The 21,932-nt window shown below is 39.8% G+C and overlaps 1 protein-coding gene across 2 annotated transcripts in view; it reads left to right on the top strand.

The window, feature by feature from the left end:
• The window catches only part of DPY19L3 (dpy-19 like C-mannosyltransferase 3), a 70,505-nt gene that overhangs the window by 10,347 nt on the left and 38,226 nt on the right, over positions 1-21,932 (top strand). Inside the window, exons 4-6 of one of the 2 annotated variants that reach the window (XM_045076005.1) lie at positions 15,422-15,512; positions 18,856-18,977; positions 19,699-19,844. In XM_045076005.1, coding sequence (XP_044931940.1) covers positions 15,422-15,512; positions 18,856-18,977; positions 19,699-19,844 — 359 coding nt within the window. The remainder of the gene's footprint in view (positions 1-15,421; positions 15,513-18,855; positions 18,978-19,698; positions 19,845-21,932) is intronic. The other variant, XM_045076006.1, reaches the window with a different exon arrangement.

Below are 21,932 nucleotides of genomic sequence, written 5' to 3'. Positions count from 1 at the left end.
CCTCTCTGCCTACTTGTGATTTCTCTCTGTCAAATAAATAAATAAAATCTTTAAAAAAAAAAAAAAAAAAAAAAAAGATGTTGGTTTAAATGGTCGTGGAAAATGTATATATACTATCCTTTCTTACAATATTTTTTAGTTTATTTTTAGTTTTTATTTAAATTCCAGTTGACATACAGTGTAATATTAGTTTCAGGTGTACAGTTGAGTGATTCATCACTTTTATATGTCACCCAGTGCTTGTCACAATAAGCGCCCTCCTTAATCCCTGTCGCCTACTTCCCCGAACCCCCAGCCACTGCCAGTTTGTTCTCTACAGTTAAGAGTCCGTTTCTTGGTTTGCCTCTTTCCCCCCATGATCATTTGTTTTGTTTCTTAAATTCATATGACTGAAATCATAGGGTATTTGTCTTTCTCTGACTGACTTATTTTGCTCACTGTTACACTCTCTAGCTCCTTCCACGTCATTGCAAATGTTGAGATTTCATTATTTCTTTTATAATTTTATTATTTTTTTTAAGATTTATTTTTATTTGAGAGCGAGAGAGATCAAGAGACAGAGCATGAGGTAGGGTTAAGGGCAAAGGAAGAGGGAGAAACGGATTCCCTGCTGAGCAGGGAGCCTGATGCGGGGCTCCATCCCAGGACCCCAAAATCATGACCTGAGCCAAAGGCAGACACTTAACCAACTGAGCCACTCAGGTGCCCTCCCCCTCTTATTAAATGTCTGCTGTGTGCTTAGCACTGTTATAGGTAAAATTTAAACATTTTATTTAATCTGACTGTCTGCAAAGCCCAAACCTTTTAACTCTAAATTGACCTTTAAATGCAATGTGCTTTTCTGCTGCCCTTTCTTATAAACAAAACACACTAAAAGGGTTCAAAGCCAATGCTCTTACTTGCTGTCTACCCTTACGGTGCCCAGCCCATCATCAGCGCGGAGTAACAGTGATCTGTTTAGACTGGCTTGACCTGTACAGGTGAGGGAAGCATTATAAGGAAGAGAGAGGGGAGATGGGGACAACAGCTGCTATAAAAGATCTGGGCGGGAACTAGAGCAGAGGGACACAGCTTTTGGAACTTGCCTTCAGAGATAGGATATAGTTAGTCCTGGCAAGTAGGGAGCTAGTCAGTGCTTTTTTAGTGACTTGTGTTTAGTAGATGCTAGCGTAAAAATATATATAGTGTGACTCTTTTTATTTTTTGAACACGTGTTGTGTTACTTCTTACAAACTATACCGTGACAACAAAAACTTTAAATCAAAAACATTACTCAGTATTCATAACCCTTAACAAAACCCAGTTTTTGTATTTCTCTTCCATGCTTCATCCTGTATTTGCATATATTTCACATATTTATGACTCATGACTCTGAGATCAAAACCTGAGCTGAAATAAGTCAGATGCTTAATTGACTGAGCCACCCAGATGCCCCTCCAGTATACTTCTAATAAACAGATTTATCTGATGTTACATCATATGCTTTTCCCATATATAAAGTTACATATGTATATGAACTTGCACGATTATTATGTTTATATAATTTAATATTTTTTTATATTTAATACTCTTAGTTATTTTCTTATTTCTATGCTCCCTGATTTGGGGTAGATTGTTCCTAATGGTGCAGTTAAACCCCTCAAATTGCTCATTACTTCTTGTTTCAAAGTGGTAGTGTAAAGATGTCGGTTCCTTCACCTTTTTAGAATTACCTCAAAGCAGTTAAGGAAACTGAAAAGCAGATAGGCATTTTCTATCCTTGATGAAACTAAGAAAGGCCTATGATCTAGACCAGTGTGTGAGGGAGGGCCACCAAACCCAGTGAAACTCGGAGGAGCATGGAAAGGTACCGGGAGAGGACTCTCAGAGCTGCAGGTGTCAGAGGAAGTCACCAAAGCCCACTTCTCCGAGGCTGCCGGCACACCCTGAGGGCTGAGACTGAGGTCTCTGAAGGAGAACCAGGGGGCCGGATGCGAGCGGTAATGGTGGGAGCTTTCCTGGAGATCTTCCGGTATGAAAGAGAAGTAAGCTAGGCAGGCCAAAGGCAGTGATCACAGGGACAAGCCATTTTTGTAAAAGTACTGTTTAAGAAGACCAGGATAAGGAGAGAAAACTGTGTGTTGAATAGCTCTGAGGCTGCCAATCTTGGTTGGCTAAAATGAGGAAAAGAATAAAGGCCTCGCTCTTGTAAACAACGCCGTATCACAAGGAGAATTCTTGCTGGCCTGACCGGTGGCCCCGGCCTGTCCCCCACATAAACTTCCTGCTGGTTTGATAAGAACTGGCCAAGTTAAGAAATGGCTCACAACCAGAAAGGAACTAGCACAGGATCTGTACAGTGAAGCTGCAAGAAGAGAAGGAAGAGAAAAACAGGAACAGATGATAAGATGAAGAATAGTCACCAGAAACAATTCCTAGCAAAGGTCTGAAAACTGACCAAACTAAAAAAGGTACTCACATTAAAAACTAACATAATAAGCATTTACCACCGTGGAAGATGAATTCAAAGCAGGACTGTAAGAAGGTATAGACCGTCCTCAAGGACTTACAGGAAGGTAACAAGAGGAAATGAAAGATGAGCTGGCAGAACTTAGGCAAGAAGTCGAATTAAAAGATAAAACCATAACAGAAATCACAACAATCTTGGAAGCAAAACACACAAGATTAGAGTCTGCAGAAGGCACAGAATAGGAATTGGTTGCCCTGATAAAAGAAAACAAAATGGGGACGCCTGGGTGGCTCAGTGGGTTAAGCCTCTGCCTTTGGTGCAGGTCATGATCTCAGGGTCCTGGAATTTAGCCCTGCATCGGGCTCTCTGCTCAGCCTGGAGCCTGCTTCCTTCTCTCTCTCGCCTGCCTCTCTGCCTACTTGTGATCTGTCTGTCAAATAAATAAATAAAATCTTAAAAAAAAAAAAAAAGAAGAAAAGAAAAGAAAACAAAATGAAATTAATACAGTTAAAATAGTGGAGAGAATCTGAGTAAGACAACAGCAAACATGCATAATTTGTCCCAACAGAAGAGAACCAAAGCAGTGAAACAAGGGAGAATCGTGTTTAAAGACGTAATTCAAGAAAACCTTTGAAAAATGAAAGATGATTTGAATCTACAAATTGACAGGGCACAATGGGCCCCAGGAAAACTTGGCCTAGAAAAGTCATTAGCAGGATATAGTTCTGTGAAATTGCTGGGCTTCAATAGTAAGAAACCCCTGGACATCCTAACAAAAGATCCCTTTACCTGCAAGAGAAGTCAGTGTGGCTTCCAACTTTTCCATGGTAACATTTAATGCTTAAAGGCCTGGAATGATCCCACGCAAGACTCACATAAGCGAATGTGCTTTATTTATATATATATATTTTAAATTTTTTGAGGAAACTCCGTATTGTTTATCCCCCTTTTTTTTTTTTAAGATTTTATTTATTTGACAGAGAGAGATCACAAGCGGGCAGCGAAGCAGGCAGAGACAGAGAGAGGGGGAAGCAGACTCCCCTCCGAGCAGAGAGCCCGATGCGGGGCTCGATCCCAGGACCCCGGGACCATGACCCTAGCCGAAGGCAGAGGTCCCAACCCAGTGAGCCACCAAGGCGCCCCGTGCTTTATATATTTTAATCCAGTCATTCTATCATGTATAAAAGCATTATACAAATTGCCCTGATTCTGAGAAATATATTTTTTTAAGAACACCTGAAGAAACTGGTAGAGAGAAAACTTTATCCAGCTGAGAGAGAAAAGGCAAAAACCATGGCAGAAAGACTGCCTTGAGGTGCAAACATATTTAACTGTGGAACTAGCACTAAATAGTTGTAGAACAAAATAATATGATGGAAACAACGTGTAACACCTAGCAGTGTTATAACTATGAAACAGTAACAGAATAACAATGTAATAATGAGTTAGAAGAGGAAAGAAAAGAAAAGGTAGAAGATGGTGGAGGAATCCATCTTTTTTTTTTTTTTTAATAGAAGTCAGGTTTCATTTCAAAATGAGAAGTCCAGAAGCACGTGGGTGGCTCAAGCAGCTAAATGTTCAGCTCTTGATCTCATCTCGGGTCCTGATCTCAGGGTGGCGAGTTCAAGCCCCATGTTGGGCTCCATACTGGGTGTGGAGCCTTCTTTAAATAGTCAAGAGATAGATGTATAGTGTTTTTGTGAAAGAAAATTCTAAGAAAAATATCAAGTAAAATGGGGCAGGGAAGAACTATAAATTTCATCAGATTATCATTACTTGTTATATAGGAACACAATAGATACTATCCGTAGAAATAGAGAATTAAGTTATCCTTCAAATTTATAAAGGTAGCTCCTAGAACAAAAACAAACCTTCCAAATTAAAAGACACACACACACACACACACACACACCCCCTCAGACACAGACCATATCATAAAGGATTTGTTCTAAAGAGTAACAAAAAAATCTGATACAACATGTATTAACACAAATATGCCAAAATATTTTTGTATAAGTCTGTCTGCTTTATTCACTTGATAAAAACTGTATCATAAAGCAAAATCCAAATCACTTACTATATTCATAAGATTCTCACAGAACAGAGTTCCTTAGAAGGATTAGACCAAAGGTAGATAAGGATTTGTTGAACTATTTCCCCATAAGGGGGAAAGAAAGTCTTAGACAGAAAGTGTTAAATGAAGTGAAGAAGGGCAGTTTTTCAGTGATGAAGATGCCAGCCACAGATAGGACTATCCATGTATCAGATAACTTACCAATATTTATAAAGCAAAAAGCACCGGAAATACAAGAAGAAACAGAGAAACACATTAATGCTGGGTTTTAATTCTTTCTCAGTTCATAAAAAGCAAGTGGTCAAAAATAAGAATATAGAAGGCCTAGGGAAAATAATAAGGGTTTTGGTTTTTTTTTAAAGATTTTATTTATTTATTTGACAGAGAGAGATCACAGTAGGCAGAGAGGCAGGCAGAGAGAGAGAGAGAGAGAGGGAAGCAGGCTCCCTGCTGAGCAGAGAGCCTGATGCGGGACTTGATCCCAGGACCCTGAGATTATGACCCGAGCCGAAGGCAGTGGCTTAACCCACTGAGCCACCCAGGTGCCCCAATAATAAGGGTTTTAATCTATAAATATCTAAAGACAGAATGTATTTTTTTTTTCAAATATCCACAGAGCATTAACTAAAATGTTGATATGTTAAGCCATAGAGAAAATCTCAGATCCAAAACTATAGGCATTATTTCCTTATCGCAGTATGATAGTGCATAGTCTTGGCTTCTTCTTGACTCTGGGGATAATGGTCACAGATTCAACATTATACTCTTTTCATTCATTCATTCATTTAAATAAAAACAAGATAACTAAAAAGAAAAAGTCACTTTCTAGAAATCTAAAAATATTTCCTAACATTTTGGTCACAGGAAATTAAAACTGAATTTACAGAAATTATAAATGAAATCTAGAAGGTGACAAAAACCGTATTTCAGGACTAGGGAATACAGCTAAAGCATTATTCAGAAGAATTTGTAGCTTTAAATATTATATTAGGAAATAAAAATGAATAAACAAACAAAAGTATTCCGCTTATGAAGTTGGAAAGTAAAAATCTAGAAATAGAAGGAAGGATAAAAGTAAAAGGAGAAATTGATCAATTGGGAAATAGGAAAATAATGAATGGTTATTTGGGGAGTGAAAAATAAGGATAAGGATGAGGTAGGTAGGAAGTACAAGTACCCAAATTAAGAAATAACAGACAAGTAATTACAGAGATCATGAAATGTGGCAGCAGAGAAATAACCGTAGACCATGAAATAGGAAAGCACCAAAAGTCTGTTCTTTTTGATTCAGTGCAAATTAGATGAATGGATGAAACATGATTTTCTGGAATATAAATTACCAAAACGGGCCCCAAAACATATTATTATTTTTACAGGTGTAGCAGAGAAAACTTGGTAATGAGCTACCCGTCCTACACCTCCCCAAACAGCCAACCCCGTTGATTTTATGGAGGAGTTTTACCAAATAAAATATTCCAGTACTATTTCAGCCATTTTAGAACACCAAAGAGAAAGAAAACTTCCAAATTATTTTTATAAATCAGATGTAACACACTGAGACTGAGGATCAGAATATAACCACAGTCAGCTTTCCTTAATCCCCAGCAGTTCCGTTCTAAGAGTCACTGAGAATGCTGAGTAAGAGAATACTGAACCATTGCTCCTGGGGAAATGTGTTGTGTGTGTGTGAGTGAGACACACACATAGGTCTTAAATTCTAAAAGCACTTCCTGGTAGTTTCTATTTTCTTTATTTTATAAAAGAGAGAATGAGGTTCTGGAGGGTCAAATGACTTGCCAGGGCTACCCCACTAACAGGTACCAGAGCTGGATTCCAGCTCCATCCATGAGGGCTCATAGCTGCGGTCACCGTTTGCACTCACTGCCCCTTACTGTATTCCTCTTCTGATCGTTTCTGTCTGAGAGCTGGAGCAAGAGGCAGAGCACACTTTCACTGGTCTGCACCTTACTGCAAAAACACAGCAAGTGTTAATGCTGTCAATTTGGTGGTTACAAATTTTAGCTAGTAGGCAGATGGGCGAACCAGAAATCTGCAAATAGTGAGAATCAATTGTATATAATCTAGATAATAATTAAAAAAACAAAGCTCAGAGACTAATCCCACTTACGTATCTTGAACCAAAAATTCTAATTAATATCAAGAGAATCTAGTTGCATATCAGAAATAAAATGCACCACGAAAAAGTCATTTTTATGCCAAGAAACTAAAGGAAATTGTTTGGAAATCTAGTAATATACTTGTTTGCTATCTCAGAACTTGACAAGATGCAAAAAAAAAAAAAAAAGGTATTTGAAAAAATCTATTATTTCCTTGTAACATATGTAACTTCAAATTAAGAATAGACCAGATGAGCCCATTACATCACTGGAATAAAAGACAAAAATCATATGATTGTCTCAAAAAACATAGAAAAAGCATTTGGTAGAATTTAACAACTCTCCATAGCAGACTGGAAATAGAAGAGAACTTCAGCCTCCTAAAGGGCATCTGCCAAAAATCACACTGGTGATAAATTGAAAGCTTTCCCCTCATATTAGGAACAAGACAAAGATGTCTGTTCTAGCTACTTCTATTCAACATTATACTAGAGGTCCTAGTCAGGGAAATTAGGCAATAAAATAAAACAAAAGGCCTCCAAATTGGAAAGGAAGAAGTAAAACTGTCTCTGTTTATAATAATATTATCTTCTACATAGAATTCACCAAAAAGAACTATTAGAACTAATAAGTCGGTTTATCAGGGTTGCAGGATACAAGATTGATACACAAAAACGGATTGTATTCATATGCAGTAGCAATGAGCAGGCCAAAAATGAAATTAAGAAAATAGCATCATCTCAAATAAAACCTCTTTAAAAAGAAAGAAAATAGCTTCATTTTACAATAGCAACTAAAGAATACGGTACTTAAGAATAAATTGAGCAAAACAAGTCTAAAGCTAAAATCATGTTCATGAATTGGAAGACAGTCTGGTTAAGATGGAGTTGGTGTCCAGATTCAAAATGATCGCTCTCAAAATCCCAGGTGGATGTTTTTGCAGAAATTGACAAGCTGATCCTAAAATTTATATGGAAACTGAAAGGACCCAGAATAGCCAAAGCAGTTTTGAAAAAGAAGAACAAAGTTGAAGGACTTACACTCCCTGATTTCAAAACTTATTCTAAGAGTACAGTAATCGGGACAGTGAGCACTGGCAGGAAGAGAGATGAAACAGAATTGAGAGTCCAGAAATAAACCCTTACATTTCTGGTCAGTTGATTTTCAACAAAGATACCAAGATAATTAAATGAAGAAAGAATAGTCTGCAACAAATGACCTGGGGACAATTAGATATTCATGAGCAAAACAAGGAAATTGGGCCCCTTCCTCCTACATACACACAGATTAACTCAAAGTGGATCAGAGACTTAAAAGTAACTATGAAACTTCTAAAAAAAAAAAAGGCATGAATAAATTATCATGGCCTTGGGTTAGGCTAAGCCATCCTGGATACAACACCCAAAGCTTGTGCTAGAGGAAAAATAATTATATTGGACCTCTTCAAAATTAGAAAGTTTTGTGCTCCAGGCATATGGTCAAGAAAACAAAAAGACTCCACTTAGAATAGGAGAAAATATTTACAAATCATATTCCTGGTAAGAGATTTGAGTCTGCAATCTACAAAGAACCATAATAACTCAATAGTAAAAATAGAGTTCAATTTTTTTAATGAGCATAGAACTTGAAATAGACATTTTTCCAGAGATGATCTACAAATGGGCAAAAAGCTCATGAAAAGATTCTCAACATCATTAGCCTGTCAGGAAAATTCTAATCAAAGCCACAATGAGGTAACACCTCACATCCACTAGCAGGGCTTTAATAAGAAGACATGTAATAAGTGTTGACAAGGGCGTGGAGAAATTGGAACCCTTCTACAATGCTGGGGGGAATGTAAAATGGTGCAAACGCTTTCGTAAAGGGTCTGGCAGGCCCTCAGACAGTGAAACGTAGTTATTGTACAATTCAGCAATTCCACTCCAAAGAAAATACCCAAGAAAAATGAAAATATGTCCCCACAAAAACTGGTACATGAATATTCATGGCAGCATTTTTCATAATAGCCAAAAAGAGGACACAAATCTAATGTCCACTAATGGATGAATGGATAAGTAAAATGTGGCATATTCATGGAATGGAATATTGTTTGGCAATTTTTTAGTGAATTAATAATACAGTAGAGGAGCCTTGAAAACATGCTAAATGAAAGAAATCAGGCACAAAGCACGTATTGTATCATTTCATTAAAACGAAATGTCCAGGATAACCAATCTAAAGAGACAGAAATTAGATTAGGAAGGCGTGAGGGATTTGCAGAGTGACAGCCAGGGATTTGGTGTTTCTTTTTAGGGGCAGTGAAATAGTCTAAAATTGATGCTAGGGATGCAAAGCCATTGAATTGTATACTGTAAATGGGTGAAGTATATAGTATTCGAATTCTAGCTCAGTAAAACTTAAGAAAATAGATGCATTTTTTTTTTTTAATATAGCATGCGTACATCTCAGACCAAATGCTAAGACCTTACCCATTAGGGAAACACTAGAACAGTGCTATCTAGTAGATATATATTTCGTATAATAATGAAAAGTTCTTCGTGCTGAATTAATACTCTAGCCATTAGCCAAGTGTGTTGAGGAACTGAGAAACGAAATTTTTCATTTTAATTAAGTCAGCACGTGTGTCTGGTGGCATCATGACATTGAAGCATATTCCAAGCCAAAGCGATCTGTTCATACTGTTTAACATTTCTTTGGAGGGGCCAGCAACAGAAACATGAGAAATAAAAAATACCAACAGGTGGGAAGAAGGTGACATTATTTGCAGATTGTGTCATTATATACCTGGAAACCACAAGAGAATAATCTTGAAAAAATTTTTTTAAAGATTTTATTTATTTATTTGACAGACAGAGATCACAAGTAGGCAGAGAAGCAGGCAGAGAGGTTGGGGGGGGGTGGCAGGCTCCCTGCCGAGCAGAGAGCCCGATGCGGGGCTCGATCCCAGGACCCTGGGATCATGAGGGGAGCCGAAGGCAGAGGCTTTAACCCACTGAGCCACGCGGGCGCCCCAATCTGAAAAATTATTACGAGCAGTAGGAAAACTCAGTAAGTAGCTGGGACTGAATCCAAAATTAAATATAGAGATACCAAAATATTTTTTAAAAAATTTTTTAAAAGGAAGGAAAACCTCAAATGTGCCTTTTTAAAAAGTTCCCTGGCGGTCCTCTTCCACTTCCTTTGTCCATGTACTCCCCACCCCCAAGCTCTCCTGGGATGATGAACTTTTTCTTCCCTCCTTTCTCCCCCAGTACTTGACTGTCAGCTGTTGCATTGCTTCCTGTTTCACTGTCGAGGGGGGCCCCCTGCCCTCCTAGGTACTCTGGCTGGGGTCCTGTTCACTGAACTGACAAAAGACAGACTAACAAGAGAAGAGCAGCCAGATTCACTTAATACAAGTTCTACGTGACACTAGCACCTTCATAAGGAAATGAAGACCTGAAGAAAGGGTTAAACCTGAGCATTTTTATGCTCGATTTGACTAAGAGTAGGAAGTCATGGAAAAGATATAATAGGACCAAAAGGTATGAGATAGGGGTAGTGAACCAAGGCGAACTTATAGGAAGGCCTGTTGGTTCAGACGCCTGCCCTGTCCCTCCGTCTCTGGAGATAAGGATGTTCTTTCCTCCAGGGACAAGGGGTACCGCTTTCACAAGAGACAAGGGGGAGGTCAGGGAGTCCTTCAGCCGCAAACACCCAGTATGCCGGCCTGCATGTTCGGAGGTAGCGTGTTCCCAGCTGAGAAAGGAGAGGCGAGCTGAAAAGACCTTCCACATGCTTCCACCCCGCCTCTGCCCGGATGTCGTCCCTGGATGCGGACTTGTCCCCACACAGGTGTAAGGCCCTCTCCCTCGCCTCTCCTGGATTCCCTCACTCCAGCTGTCAGGTCTCTCCTGCCTTCTCCCATGCGGGGAGTGAGGGAGGCTGTTGGAGCCCCACTTTCTCTTCCAGCTGCTGCCCCACCGTTCCTGCTCATCTTCACACCCAGCCTCCCCCACAAATCTGTGAGCCCGTGGTCTCTGTTCCTCTCCTCCCGCTGTCTCTCTTGAACCCACTCCAGTCAGGCTTCGGCCTTGGCCCTGCTCTTGAAAGATTCTGGTTCAAGCCACTGTGGCCCTCCAGGCTGTTCGGTTTAGTGGTCCTGTCTCAGTCCTCGTTTTCCTTGGGCTTTCAGCAGTTTTCCTGGCTCTGGGACACGGGTTCTCCCGGATCTCCTCCTACCTCTCCAGCTGATCGTTTGGCTCCTTGACAGGCTCCTCCTCAGCCTTCTGACTTCTTGTTGGCAGGGAACCCAGGACTTGGCTCTGTTTTTCCGTCCGCTCTCATTTCTAAGAACAGTCTTATCCATAGCTTTACATACATCTCTGTGCTGATGGCTCCCAAACGTCTGTCCCTGCTCAGACCTCTCCCCTGAACTCCAGACTTGCATGTACAGCTTCTGACTTGGCCACCTGAGTTTGGATGTCCGGTGGGCATTTCAGACTCAACAGGTGCAACATCAGCCACATGACCGTCCCTGCCCTCACGTGTTTCTCCTGGTATCTCCCTCTCTGTAATTTGCAGCTTCCTCCCTCAGGGGCTTGGGCTTCTGCCCTCGCACAGTCCTGGTTCTCAAGTCCCACCTTACAGCCTCAGGAAGTCCTATCAGGTTTCCTTTGACAGTATCTATCTAGAATGTAATCACCTCCCACAACCTTTATCCCCACCTGGATTCATTACAGCAGCTCCCTCCCCACTCAGAATCCTTCGCAGTCCAGCTCAGCATGTCTGACACTCCCCTCCTGACCTCCCCCCTCCCAGCTCCCCTCACACACACCTAGCTCAGAGTGCAAGCTTAGAGTCCTTGTCACCTGCCAGGACCGGGTGTTTGACCCCACGTCACCTCTCAGACCGCTCTGCACTGCCGCCCCTGACCTTCCTTCCTCCCTCCAACTCAGACCACACTGCCTTCCTCATTATTCTTCAAGGTGTATTTGGCTGTCCTGCCTGGTTGGCAGGGTCTTCTGCACATGGCTCACCGCCTCACCTCATCTCTGCAATTGTCCCTTCACGGGTGCGGCCTTCCTCATGCATCTGCAGGACCACAGCACCGCCCCGCCCTAGCCACCCCCTTCTCTGCTTTACTTCTTATACTGGACTTGTTTACTAAGCAAGGAAATGCTTCCCTCTGCTCTAGATTAAAAATCCTGTGAAGACAGATATTTGTGTCCCCTTTTGTTCCCAGCTGAATTTCTCAACAGGTGAATGCTTGTCACTTGTTGGTCAGTAGCTGTTTGTTGAATGAATGAATGAATGAGGAAGATAGAGCAAAAAAGAGACTGATGAGAAACACAGAATGTGATGGGGGTTGGGTTAATAGTTCAGGCAAAAGGCTCTTCCTTCTCTCTAATTGATACCCTTCCTTGAGCTGTCATTTTCCTTTTTAAAAAATGCATTATTCTTTCCTCATGGAGACATAAACCTCTCGGGATCAAGGACTGAGGTTTTATACCTTGGTTTCTCCCAGCAAATAAATGTTGAGTGATAAGGAAAGATCATTCTCATTTGGCTAAAAAAGCACTCCTGTCACTCAATTTTTACCAAGTTTGTACAATCCTTTCTTAGACTGGTATTTTCCACTCTTTCTGTCATATTGGCTTGATACTACAGAATTTGCTACTCTTCCCACTGAATGAACGCACCTGCTCAGCAAGGGCTCTTTAGACTAATCAGGGCAAGTCCGCGAAGCGGTGACTTCAGGTGCTCCCGAGGACTTGGTGGTGGCTTCTGTGCGAGCCCCGCGGGTGCTGGTCCCCACAGCAGCCATCTAACCTCCCACACCCTGCTTGGCAGCTATCACACATCAAGGCATTCATCAATTCCAGGGCAGGAATTGTTCCATTCCAACAGATGGACAGGAATCGAACCAGACCATCAACCATGTATGTGCCATAAATATATTTGCTAAGGGCATGATTCCCAGTGCAAAACTTCAAGAACAGCTGTCTTTATCGTGAGCTACTATTTCTTGGTGAGATGATTTGTTATCTAATTCTGAAACAGATGACTTGTATGAAGTTCATCTTTCCCTGGCTTCCCCACTACCAGCGGCCTCGTCATTTTGGGTGCAGTTTCTGTAAACAAAAGTTACTTTCACGAGATTTTTAAAAAACTAACGAGAGGTTTCCTTTGGCAGATTTGGTGTCATTTGTCTAAAAGGGGTTGTTACATTTCGAGTATTTCTAGGGAATTCAGATTAAGTATGAACATTTTTTAATGCTTTTCCTTTGAATACTTTTGTTAAATTACAATATAAACTACTACTTAAATGGTGTTAGCTGTACGGTTCCTTAAAAATACAGTGCTTTCATCTTTCTATTTCTTTCTGTCATTGTCTTCAGAAAAGATCCTTTCATTCTCCCGACATTGCTTTCCCTGTGGAACCGATGCAAATTAAAATATGAAGTATTTGTTCATTTTGCATTCTTCAGAGGGTAGCTTCTCTTGGTGTACATTTTCACTAGCACAATCCGGCAGGCAAAGTATAAATTGCTGTAAAACTGGAAAAGTGTTTGAATGAGTAAAGCAGATGTTCTCTTAGCATGAAGCAGATGTAAAACTTGCAAGTGTCTGTCTAATAAAGTCTAGCATTTGGTTCCATACAGCTGGTGCCAAGATTACCAATTAATCATGTTTGAATGCTTTTTTACTAATTAGGACCCCCTCAGTTCTTTATACATTCTGGGTATATATAAAGAGAGGGGTGGAGCACAAAAGCTTTCTACCTTTGTACTGTGAGCAGTGGGGTTTTTTCTTTTTTTCCGCCCCATCTTTATAAGGTCAGTCTTCTTTTATCCTTAGAACCGTGTTGGCTATGAAGCCCCCTTCATGTAAATGATTGATCTGCCTCTCCAGTTTGATTTGGGGATATCGGTTTGACATTAGAATATTCCATTGAAGACAGCCGTACTCTGAACACATGAAGCAGCTGGGGAGAAGAAAAGGAATGTAATTAGACTTAATGGTTTTTTGTTTTTTGTTTTTCCCTTACTTGCATGAACAAAAGCTAACATTTGCTCAGTTAACATTAATTCACAGCCTCGGTGGCTCCTTGACCAAGTAGGAGTGTGAATATTATAGAAACAAGTGATACCAGTCTAGTTTTCTGTTAAGAAAAGCAATAGAACAGTTTTTCTCAAAAATTAAAGATGAATGTTGATATGACTGCTAAGAATTGCCTTTACTGCTGTGAAAGAGATACAAATCAGTAGCATAGGCAAAAGCTAAGAGAGCGCCATCATTGTATATTGTCCTTTTTATAGAGCAAGTGTGCTAATGAAAGTAAATTTCAGAATCTGACTGGGCCTTTTTTCCATGTTTGCTTTCCCCGAGATGAACGTGTTTTCTATGGAAGGAAGCTCATTATATAAGATTTGCTACTCTGCCCCTCCCTCCCAGTTTTTTAAAAAAGAGTGAACAAGGGTAAAACATAAGTTTGTTTCTCAAGGTCAGTAATTGGATGTACTCAGGTAACTGAGTACTTCTTCAATGCTTTATTCATGAATCAATTTATAATAGTTTTTCAGACAACAGGAGAAATATTTAAAGGGTAGAAGAGATACATGAAATAATTTCAGGCCTGAAGATAAGTAGCATGAGTGGTTCTTTTCATGAAATGTTTATTACAGTTGAAAAGTCGTCGGAGGTAGGGGAAGAAAACCAAAGGTGTGTTCAAAGAAGCTGATTCGTTAGAACACGCCATGTTTCATGTTTAGCATCCTCCACTGTTAAGGTTGGGTTTGTGGAATCGGGATCTGCTATGGTAGGAAAAACAGAGATGGAAATATGCTTTAGACCATGTGTGCCAGATTCTAGGACCTGACTTCTTAGACACTGGTGTAAAAGGGTCTGTAACGACAAATTACCATTTTCTTTCGTTTATACTATTATGGTGGAGAGAGAGAGATCTAGATATATATGTAAGTATGTGAAATACAGTATCTAAGAATATTAATATGATTTTTCCAGAATGTCTTCCCCATCCCATCCTTACCACCAGTTGCCTCCAGAGTTTGTTAATGATTTAAATTTCACATTTTATAAAAGCATCTTACAACCAAATTGACTAATAGCTGTCACTTTCAATTTTCAGTTCTTCTAAAATTGAATACTTATTTAAAAGCAGTTTACTATTGTATGTATTTGCCTACATGAGCATCTTTCCACCAGGGTGACACTTGGCAAACTAAAATTCACATGTAAAAGGTCTGCCCCTTTTTATTCAGGCTATCTTATATTCTGAGAATAAATAGGAAGTTATTAATATTATATAATATTGTTAGCTTTTAGGTAGGTGTCTAATGAAATTATAGTTCTTTTCATTTGGGAGGTTTTTTTATACTGTGCCTATTTTGATTCTCCCTAGTATTCCATAAGATTGGTCGTGTGTTTTTTAAGTTTTAATTTGTGTGAAATAAAAGAAAAATGGTAACTGTGACACGTCAGTGTAAATGGAACTAGTTATCTCTATTTTGTAAAATGGTTTGTTAATGGAAAGTTTTAAACAGTCACAAAAGTAGAAAGACTCATATAATAAACTCCTGTAACTCCCACCCAGCTTCAACATTTACCAGTCTTCTATTGTTTTGGTTTGCCAAGATTTCTTAAGACTATATTTTGAAAGGTTTATTTTTTTTCCTTTTAAGTTGTAGTTTTGGATCCTGTTTCTGCCATAACAATAGAATTTAAACAAAAAACAAAAAACTAGGTCATGTAAACCCAGTAGACCTAACTTTATTTCAGGAAGTGGAGCGAGAAATCTCATTCAGAACAGAATGTGGGCTGTATTACTCCTACTACAAGCAAATGCTACAGGCTCCAACCCTCATGCAAGGTAATTACAACTAATAGCTTTATGGGGATCTCCTCCTTCCTTTGCAGTATTTCAGCCAAACCTACTTGTGCACTAAAGCATTTTATAAATGCTTTCTAGAACTTGCGTGCTTTTTTTTTTTTTAACTTAAACTCATGTACTTTTTCCCTGCTCAAGTAACCAGTGTTTGGCTCTGGAAGGAGTTCTGTAATACCTAACATAACTCTCCTCTGCTCAGCTCTACTCCGTCCCAAAACTCATCTGTTTGCAATTTCTTGGTTTTGCTCCTGGGTTTTTTTTTTTTTTCCCATAGTCATTTTGGAAGAGGTCTTTGCAAGTGAAAGGAGTATTGTCTAAAAACAGGAGGCATTTTGGTGAGAAGACCAGAAGTACAGGGGTCCTTCTTGTCCCCGGTGTCCCCATTCGGTCCTTTATTTTGCAATTACCATTTTTCTACATTTTCGCTGTTGGTGAGTGGTTTACAGCTCAGCCACTATTACTCATTGAAGCCCCGGAAGGGAACTCTCCTACTCACCGTGTCCTTTGCTGGGCTTTGCTTGGATTTGGATACATTTTTGGCAAGAATCCTTCATGGGTGATGTATGAAATGTTGGTTGTCTTTCTTTTTGCGCCCGAAGTATCAGTCAGTTGGTTCCTGTGTAGATAGCCAGGATCCCCCATAATAAGGTTATTACCCATCAGCCTTTCACTTAATGGTTTTAGCAGCCATTGATGCTTATTGCCTATATCTGTCATTTCAGTAGTTACAAATGTGACCTTCTGCATTCCCCTTGTGTTTGTTAGCTGGAACTCTGTTATTTAAGAAGCCTTTTTCTCATCAACTGTTTGATGACCCTGAGGTCCAGTTTATACAACAAAGGCAGGTTAGGTGTTGATTTTCTTTCCCTATGCAGTTGATCCTTGTTATTCATGGAGTCCATATTTGCAAATTCACTTACTCGAACCTCTTTGTAACCCCAGAATCCACACTTATGGGGCTCTGGCAGGCATTCACGGGCATGTGCAGAGCAGCGAGAACACTTAGTCACCTGGCTTGCATGTTCCCAGCCGAGGTGGAATGAGGTGATGACTGCTGTCTCCTTTCAGCTCTCCTTCTGCAGTGTCCTTTTCACAGTCTACTTAGGGCCATGCTTTTTGCATTTTTCTGGGGTTTTTTGGTGATTCTGTGGTTTGAAATGGCCCCTGGCATAGTGCTAACGTGCTGTCTGGAGTTCCCAAGTACAGCAGCAGGCCGTGAAGAGGGCATACAGAGAAAACATGCGTGTTAGATAAGCTCTGTTCAGGCATGCATTAGTGCTATTGGCATGTGTTCAGTGTTAATGAATCGCTCATATATATTGAAGAAGGTGTCTTTAAACAGAAACACATAAATCAAGGCCATGTGTTGATCAGTTGATGAAAATGCATGACCAGAGGCTCATAAGAACATAACCCTGCTAATTCAGTGTTCACTGCAACTTTATGGAACATAACTACTGAGAACAGTGAGTCCGTGAGTTCTCAAAATTGTGATTTGCTTCTTTAGCATCCTCTAAAGCAGTGGGTCTTACTGAGGAACAGTTGTCTCTCTCGGGGACACCTGAAACATCGAGATGCGTTGTGGGTCATCCCAGCTGGGGTGGGTTGGGGACGATTGTGCTACTAGAATGGGCAGAGGGGAGGGATGTTGCTAACCATCCTACAATGTCTCAGCAACAAGGAATTATCAAGCCTCAAATGTCAAAATACAAGTAGTGTTAAAGTTGAGAAACACTGCTCTTAAAGATGAGAAATCTCATTCGGGTATTTTCTTTCGAATTATCACCATTATTATCTCAGTGCTTCATCTGTTTCATTTCCTCTAAGTTGTTTGTTAAGATCTTCCTTCTAGAAAATTTCAAACATATAAAAGGGTAGAGAATTCTCTGGACATTTTCATATGTCTCTCACCAGCTTCCACAGTTACCAACTTCTAACCTATCCTGTCCCCTCTCTATACCCCATTTTCAAACCGAATGATTTTGGAGAAACTCCCAAGACAGCATATTTCTGCATTTGTAGACATACCAGTATATTTATGTAAAGGATGGCAGCCCCTTTTCTAAATATAACCACATTGCTATTATCACATTTAAAGCACAATTAGGAGATCTCTTACTGTCAAATATCTAGTCAGTGTTCCTCATTTTTATGATTGTCTTCCAGAGTTTTAATATAGTTTTTGAGATTCAGATAAAGTCCAAGCATTGCAATCATTTGCTCTGTCTCTCTCTCTTTTTTTTTTAGATTTTATTTTTAAGTAATTTCTACACCCACATGGGGCTCGAACTCCCAACTCCAAGATCAAGAGTTGCTTGCTGTACTGACTGAGCCAGCCAAAGCCCTCTCTGTTTCTTTTAATCTATAGATTTTCTTCTATCTTCTTTTCTTGTAATTTTTTTGTTGAAAACACAATTCATTTGTCCGACAGAGGTGGGGGCATTTGACGGGTACGATCTCTTGTAGGGTCGAGACTGGTCTGTTAATAAGTTCTCAGTTAGTCTTGCACCTAATGGGTTAGCACCATCAGTGAGCATTACCTGAATCTGTTAATTTCATAAGGACTATAAAATAGAGGATGTTGTCAGACTTCTTAATTTTCTTCCAAGCTGGTAGGTGAGAAATGGTATCTCAGCATAGTTCTAATTTGCACTTTCTGTAGGTGCAAGGTTGAGCATCTTTTCATATGTATTGGGACTGTATGCATGTTCTCTTCTGTGAACCATCTCTTCGAACATTCTGTGAATCAGTTAGCTTGGTTACAGCAGCAAATAACCTCAGTGTAGCCACGAAACTCTATAACAACGGGTTTATTTCTTACTTTTATTATCCCGCCCCTATTTGGAACCTGCTGTTGTCATGACAAAGGTAAATAGCCACATTGCTGGTGGAGACACGTGTCATCTTTTCTGAAAAGACGTCACATCCTCTCACATGGCATTGGTCACAGCAAGTCAATGGCCAAACCCATAGGCTGCTTATAGTCCCCAAAGAAGTACTATAGGTCTCATGGCAGGAAGGGCAGAGTGAGGGTATAAAATCCTCCTGGCCTAAATTTCTGTAAAAGAACCTATGGGGTTTTTTTGCTGTTATTGTCCTCACACAAGTTATAGTTTACCTGTATTCAAGTAAACATGTGAATGTCCCTCTAATATACAGCAAGCTGCTTGAGGGTGGGAGGGTGGTTTTTGTTTGCTATCACATCCCCAACGCCTAGCACATTCTCTGGCACACACACACACTAAAGAATCTAGGAAAAGTCTTGAGTAATTTATAATTTATGATTGTAATTCTTTTTTCCTGATCTTTCAAATACCAACCTTAGGTTTTCATGGCTTAATATATGATAACAAAACTGAGTCTATGAGGACAATTAACCTTCTTCAACGAATGAATATTTACCAAGAAGTTTTTCTCAGTATTTTATATAGAGTCCTACCAATACAGGTATGTTGTGTTCTGTGACATTGAATTGTTGATACCACACAAAAGTCAAAATCTGCTGTTTTAAATTGCGACTTTCACATATGTAATTCTGATTTTCCACTGGCATGGTAGGAAAGCAACAAAAATCCTAATTTTCTCCAGATATGGTGTGAACTTTGCTCTTCATATATGTTTTTATAAGATTTTTTTTTTTTACATATAGATGCACCCTGGCTAATAATCATGCATGCAGTCTAGAAGCTGATATATATTTTCATTGAGAAGCATGTAATCACTTGTCCCTTATCTTTAAATTAAAAAATTGGAAATTAGCCAATCACAGTGACCACTTCATGTGGACACAGTTAGATGTGTAGCTTGTCTAAAGAATGAAGCCAGAGTCCTCCAGGCCTTCCTTCCCTCTCCCACTCTGCTAGTGAGAAGAAAGGCCGCCAGCACACTTTTGCCCAGAAAGGACTGATGTAGGCTTAGTGCTTGTAATTAATATCCAGTTGCTGAATATTAAATTTCCACTCTCATAATTTTTGGTTTCGTTTTGTTTGTTTGTTTGTTTGTTTGGGTAAGTAGGCCCCCCATCCAAGGTGGGGCTTTAACTCTCGGCCCTGGATTAAGAGTCACACCTTCTTAGTGACTGAGCCAGCCAGCTGTCGTATTTTTTAAGTGACAATGAAAATCTAATGAGGGTTCCATAACAAATATTTTTTATTGTTCCTTTTTCCAGAAATATTTAGAGCCAGTTTATTTTTATATTTACACCTTGTTTGGACTGCAGGCGATCTATGTCACGGCCCTGTACACAACCAGCTGGCTCCTTAGTGGGACGTGGCTGTCGGGGCTTCTAGCAGCATTCTGGTACGTCACCAATAGGTAAGTTGCAATCAGTATCCCTTCTCCCTTCCTAAGATGGAAGTGAAAACAAAGGTACTTGATTTCCAGGTCAGAGGAAGTTACTCAGCCACACTGGTTTGTATGGGAGTATTTTCTCTTTGGTTTCCCTAGTGGTGTTTACTTGTCTTATCTAGCAAGGTAGAAAGTCCTACTTAGATATATATTTCCAGCTGAGGAAGAGAACATTAAATGACAGGTCAAGAGAATCATCGTGATAAGTCTAGTCCTATTACCAGTTGGATGTGTGATCATTATTTCTCTGGCCACCTACCTCCTCTCTTAAAGACGTTTAATAGTATCTTTACTATCAATCTTGATAGGGTTTTAGTGGCTTATAACTAGCAAAGCATTAAGCACTGTACAAATGTAAGCAAGTTCTTATATTATTTAGTTAATATCTGTTATTCTAGATACCAGAGCATGAAAGCATTTTTTATTTTTGTTTTTTTTTTAAGATTTTTTAAAAATTTATTTATTTGACAGATAGAGATCACAAGAAGGCAGAGAGGCAGGCAGAGAGAGAGAAGGGGGAAGCAGGCTCCCTGCCGAGCAGAGAACCTGACTCGGGGCTTGATCCCAGGACCCTGAGACCACGACCTGAGCCAAAGGTAGAGGCCTCAACCCACTGAGCCACCCAGGCGCCCCATGAAAGCATTTTTTAAAAAGATTTTATTGATTTATTTGAGAGAGAGAGAGAACACAAGAGGGGGAAGGGCAGAGGGAGGAGAAACAGGCTGCCCACTGAGCAAAGAGCTCAACACAGGGCTTGAACCCAGAACCCTGGGATTGTGACCTGAGCCAAAGGCAGACGTTTAACCAACTGAACCACCCAGACACCCGAAGTAGCATTTTTTTAAAAAAACGTAGTCAAGATACACAAATTATTGCTTGACCTGCAGTAGCAACACCAGTATTCAGTAGGAGTTTTCAAACTTCAGCGCCAAGTTCTAATATTGATTTTATTTTATAATCCTAAGCAAATTACTTCTTTTTATAACCTTATTGAGTGCTTATTTTATGTTAACCACTTCACAAAATGCTTTATCTATATTCTTTTAACCATCCTACAGGACAGATACTATGATCATTTTAGAGATGATGAATTTTTTTTAATACAAGATTTTATTTATTTATTTGAGAGAAAGCAAATGTAAACAGCAGGGAGGGGCAAGGGGAAAGGGAGAAACAGACTCCTCGCTGAGCAGGGATCCCGCTGAGGGGCTCCATCCCAGGACCCTGAGATCATGACCTGAGCTTAACCCACTGAGCCACCCAGGTGCTCCAGAGAGATGAGGAAATTAAAGCTTAATAGGTTAAGTTGTGTATGTGTATATGTGTATGTATATACACATGTATATATATACGTGTATATACACATATATACATACACACACATACGTTATACACACACACACACGCTCCAGATTATTCTCCATCAGAATTCAAACACAGCTTGAAAACACTGTTATGCTACCTCTTAACATTTTAACGTAGTATTCTTGCTAAGGGTAATTGAAAGTCAAATTTGTTGTTCTATCAGGAGGAGAGAGAAGACATTTGCTGTATGCCTAGTCCGTGCAGGGATGCTTCTTGGTTCTGGGTGTACAAAGGTGGAAACTTAGCTATACTTACCATCTGGTGGTTCACATTCCAGAGGGACAAGAAGCTTTTACAAATTATTCCCACTGACAAATTTAAGATTCAGATTTAAACACCAAAGAAATAGAGGGAGAATGAGACACGCCGCCAAATTTGCACTAACGAACTTCGAGGGAAATAAAAGTTCAAAGCAGTGAGGCATGAGTGTATATTTCTGGGTTTTGGCGTCACCCTGCCATGGCTTGGAGCCCAGTTCTACCCCTTAGCTAGCTGTGTTCCTGTGAACGGTGTTCTTAAATTTTCTTAGTGCCACTTGACGGTACAGGGACGCTGACGGTAAGGACAAATCATAACAGCTGAGAAGTAACAACCAGAATCGTAAGTGTTTAATGCCCTACGTCTTTCACTTTAGGAAATCTTTTTAGGTAATTACAGTAAAAATTATTCCTGTGGCCATTTGTGTTTTCT

The sequence above is a fragment of the Mustela putorius genome, unplaced genomic scaffold, assembly GCF_011764305.1.
Source record: "Mustela putorius furo isolate JIRA1106 unplaced genomic scaffold, ASM1176430v1.1 tig00000174_pilon_pilon_pilon, whole genome shotgun sequence".
In the NCBI taxonomy this organism is placed as follows: domain Eukaryota; kingdom Metazoa; phylum Chordata; class Mammalia; order Carnivora; family Mustelidae; genus Mustela; species Mustela putorius.
This window is presented reverse-complemented; position numbering and strand designations above follow the sequence as displayed.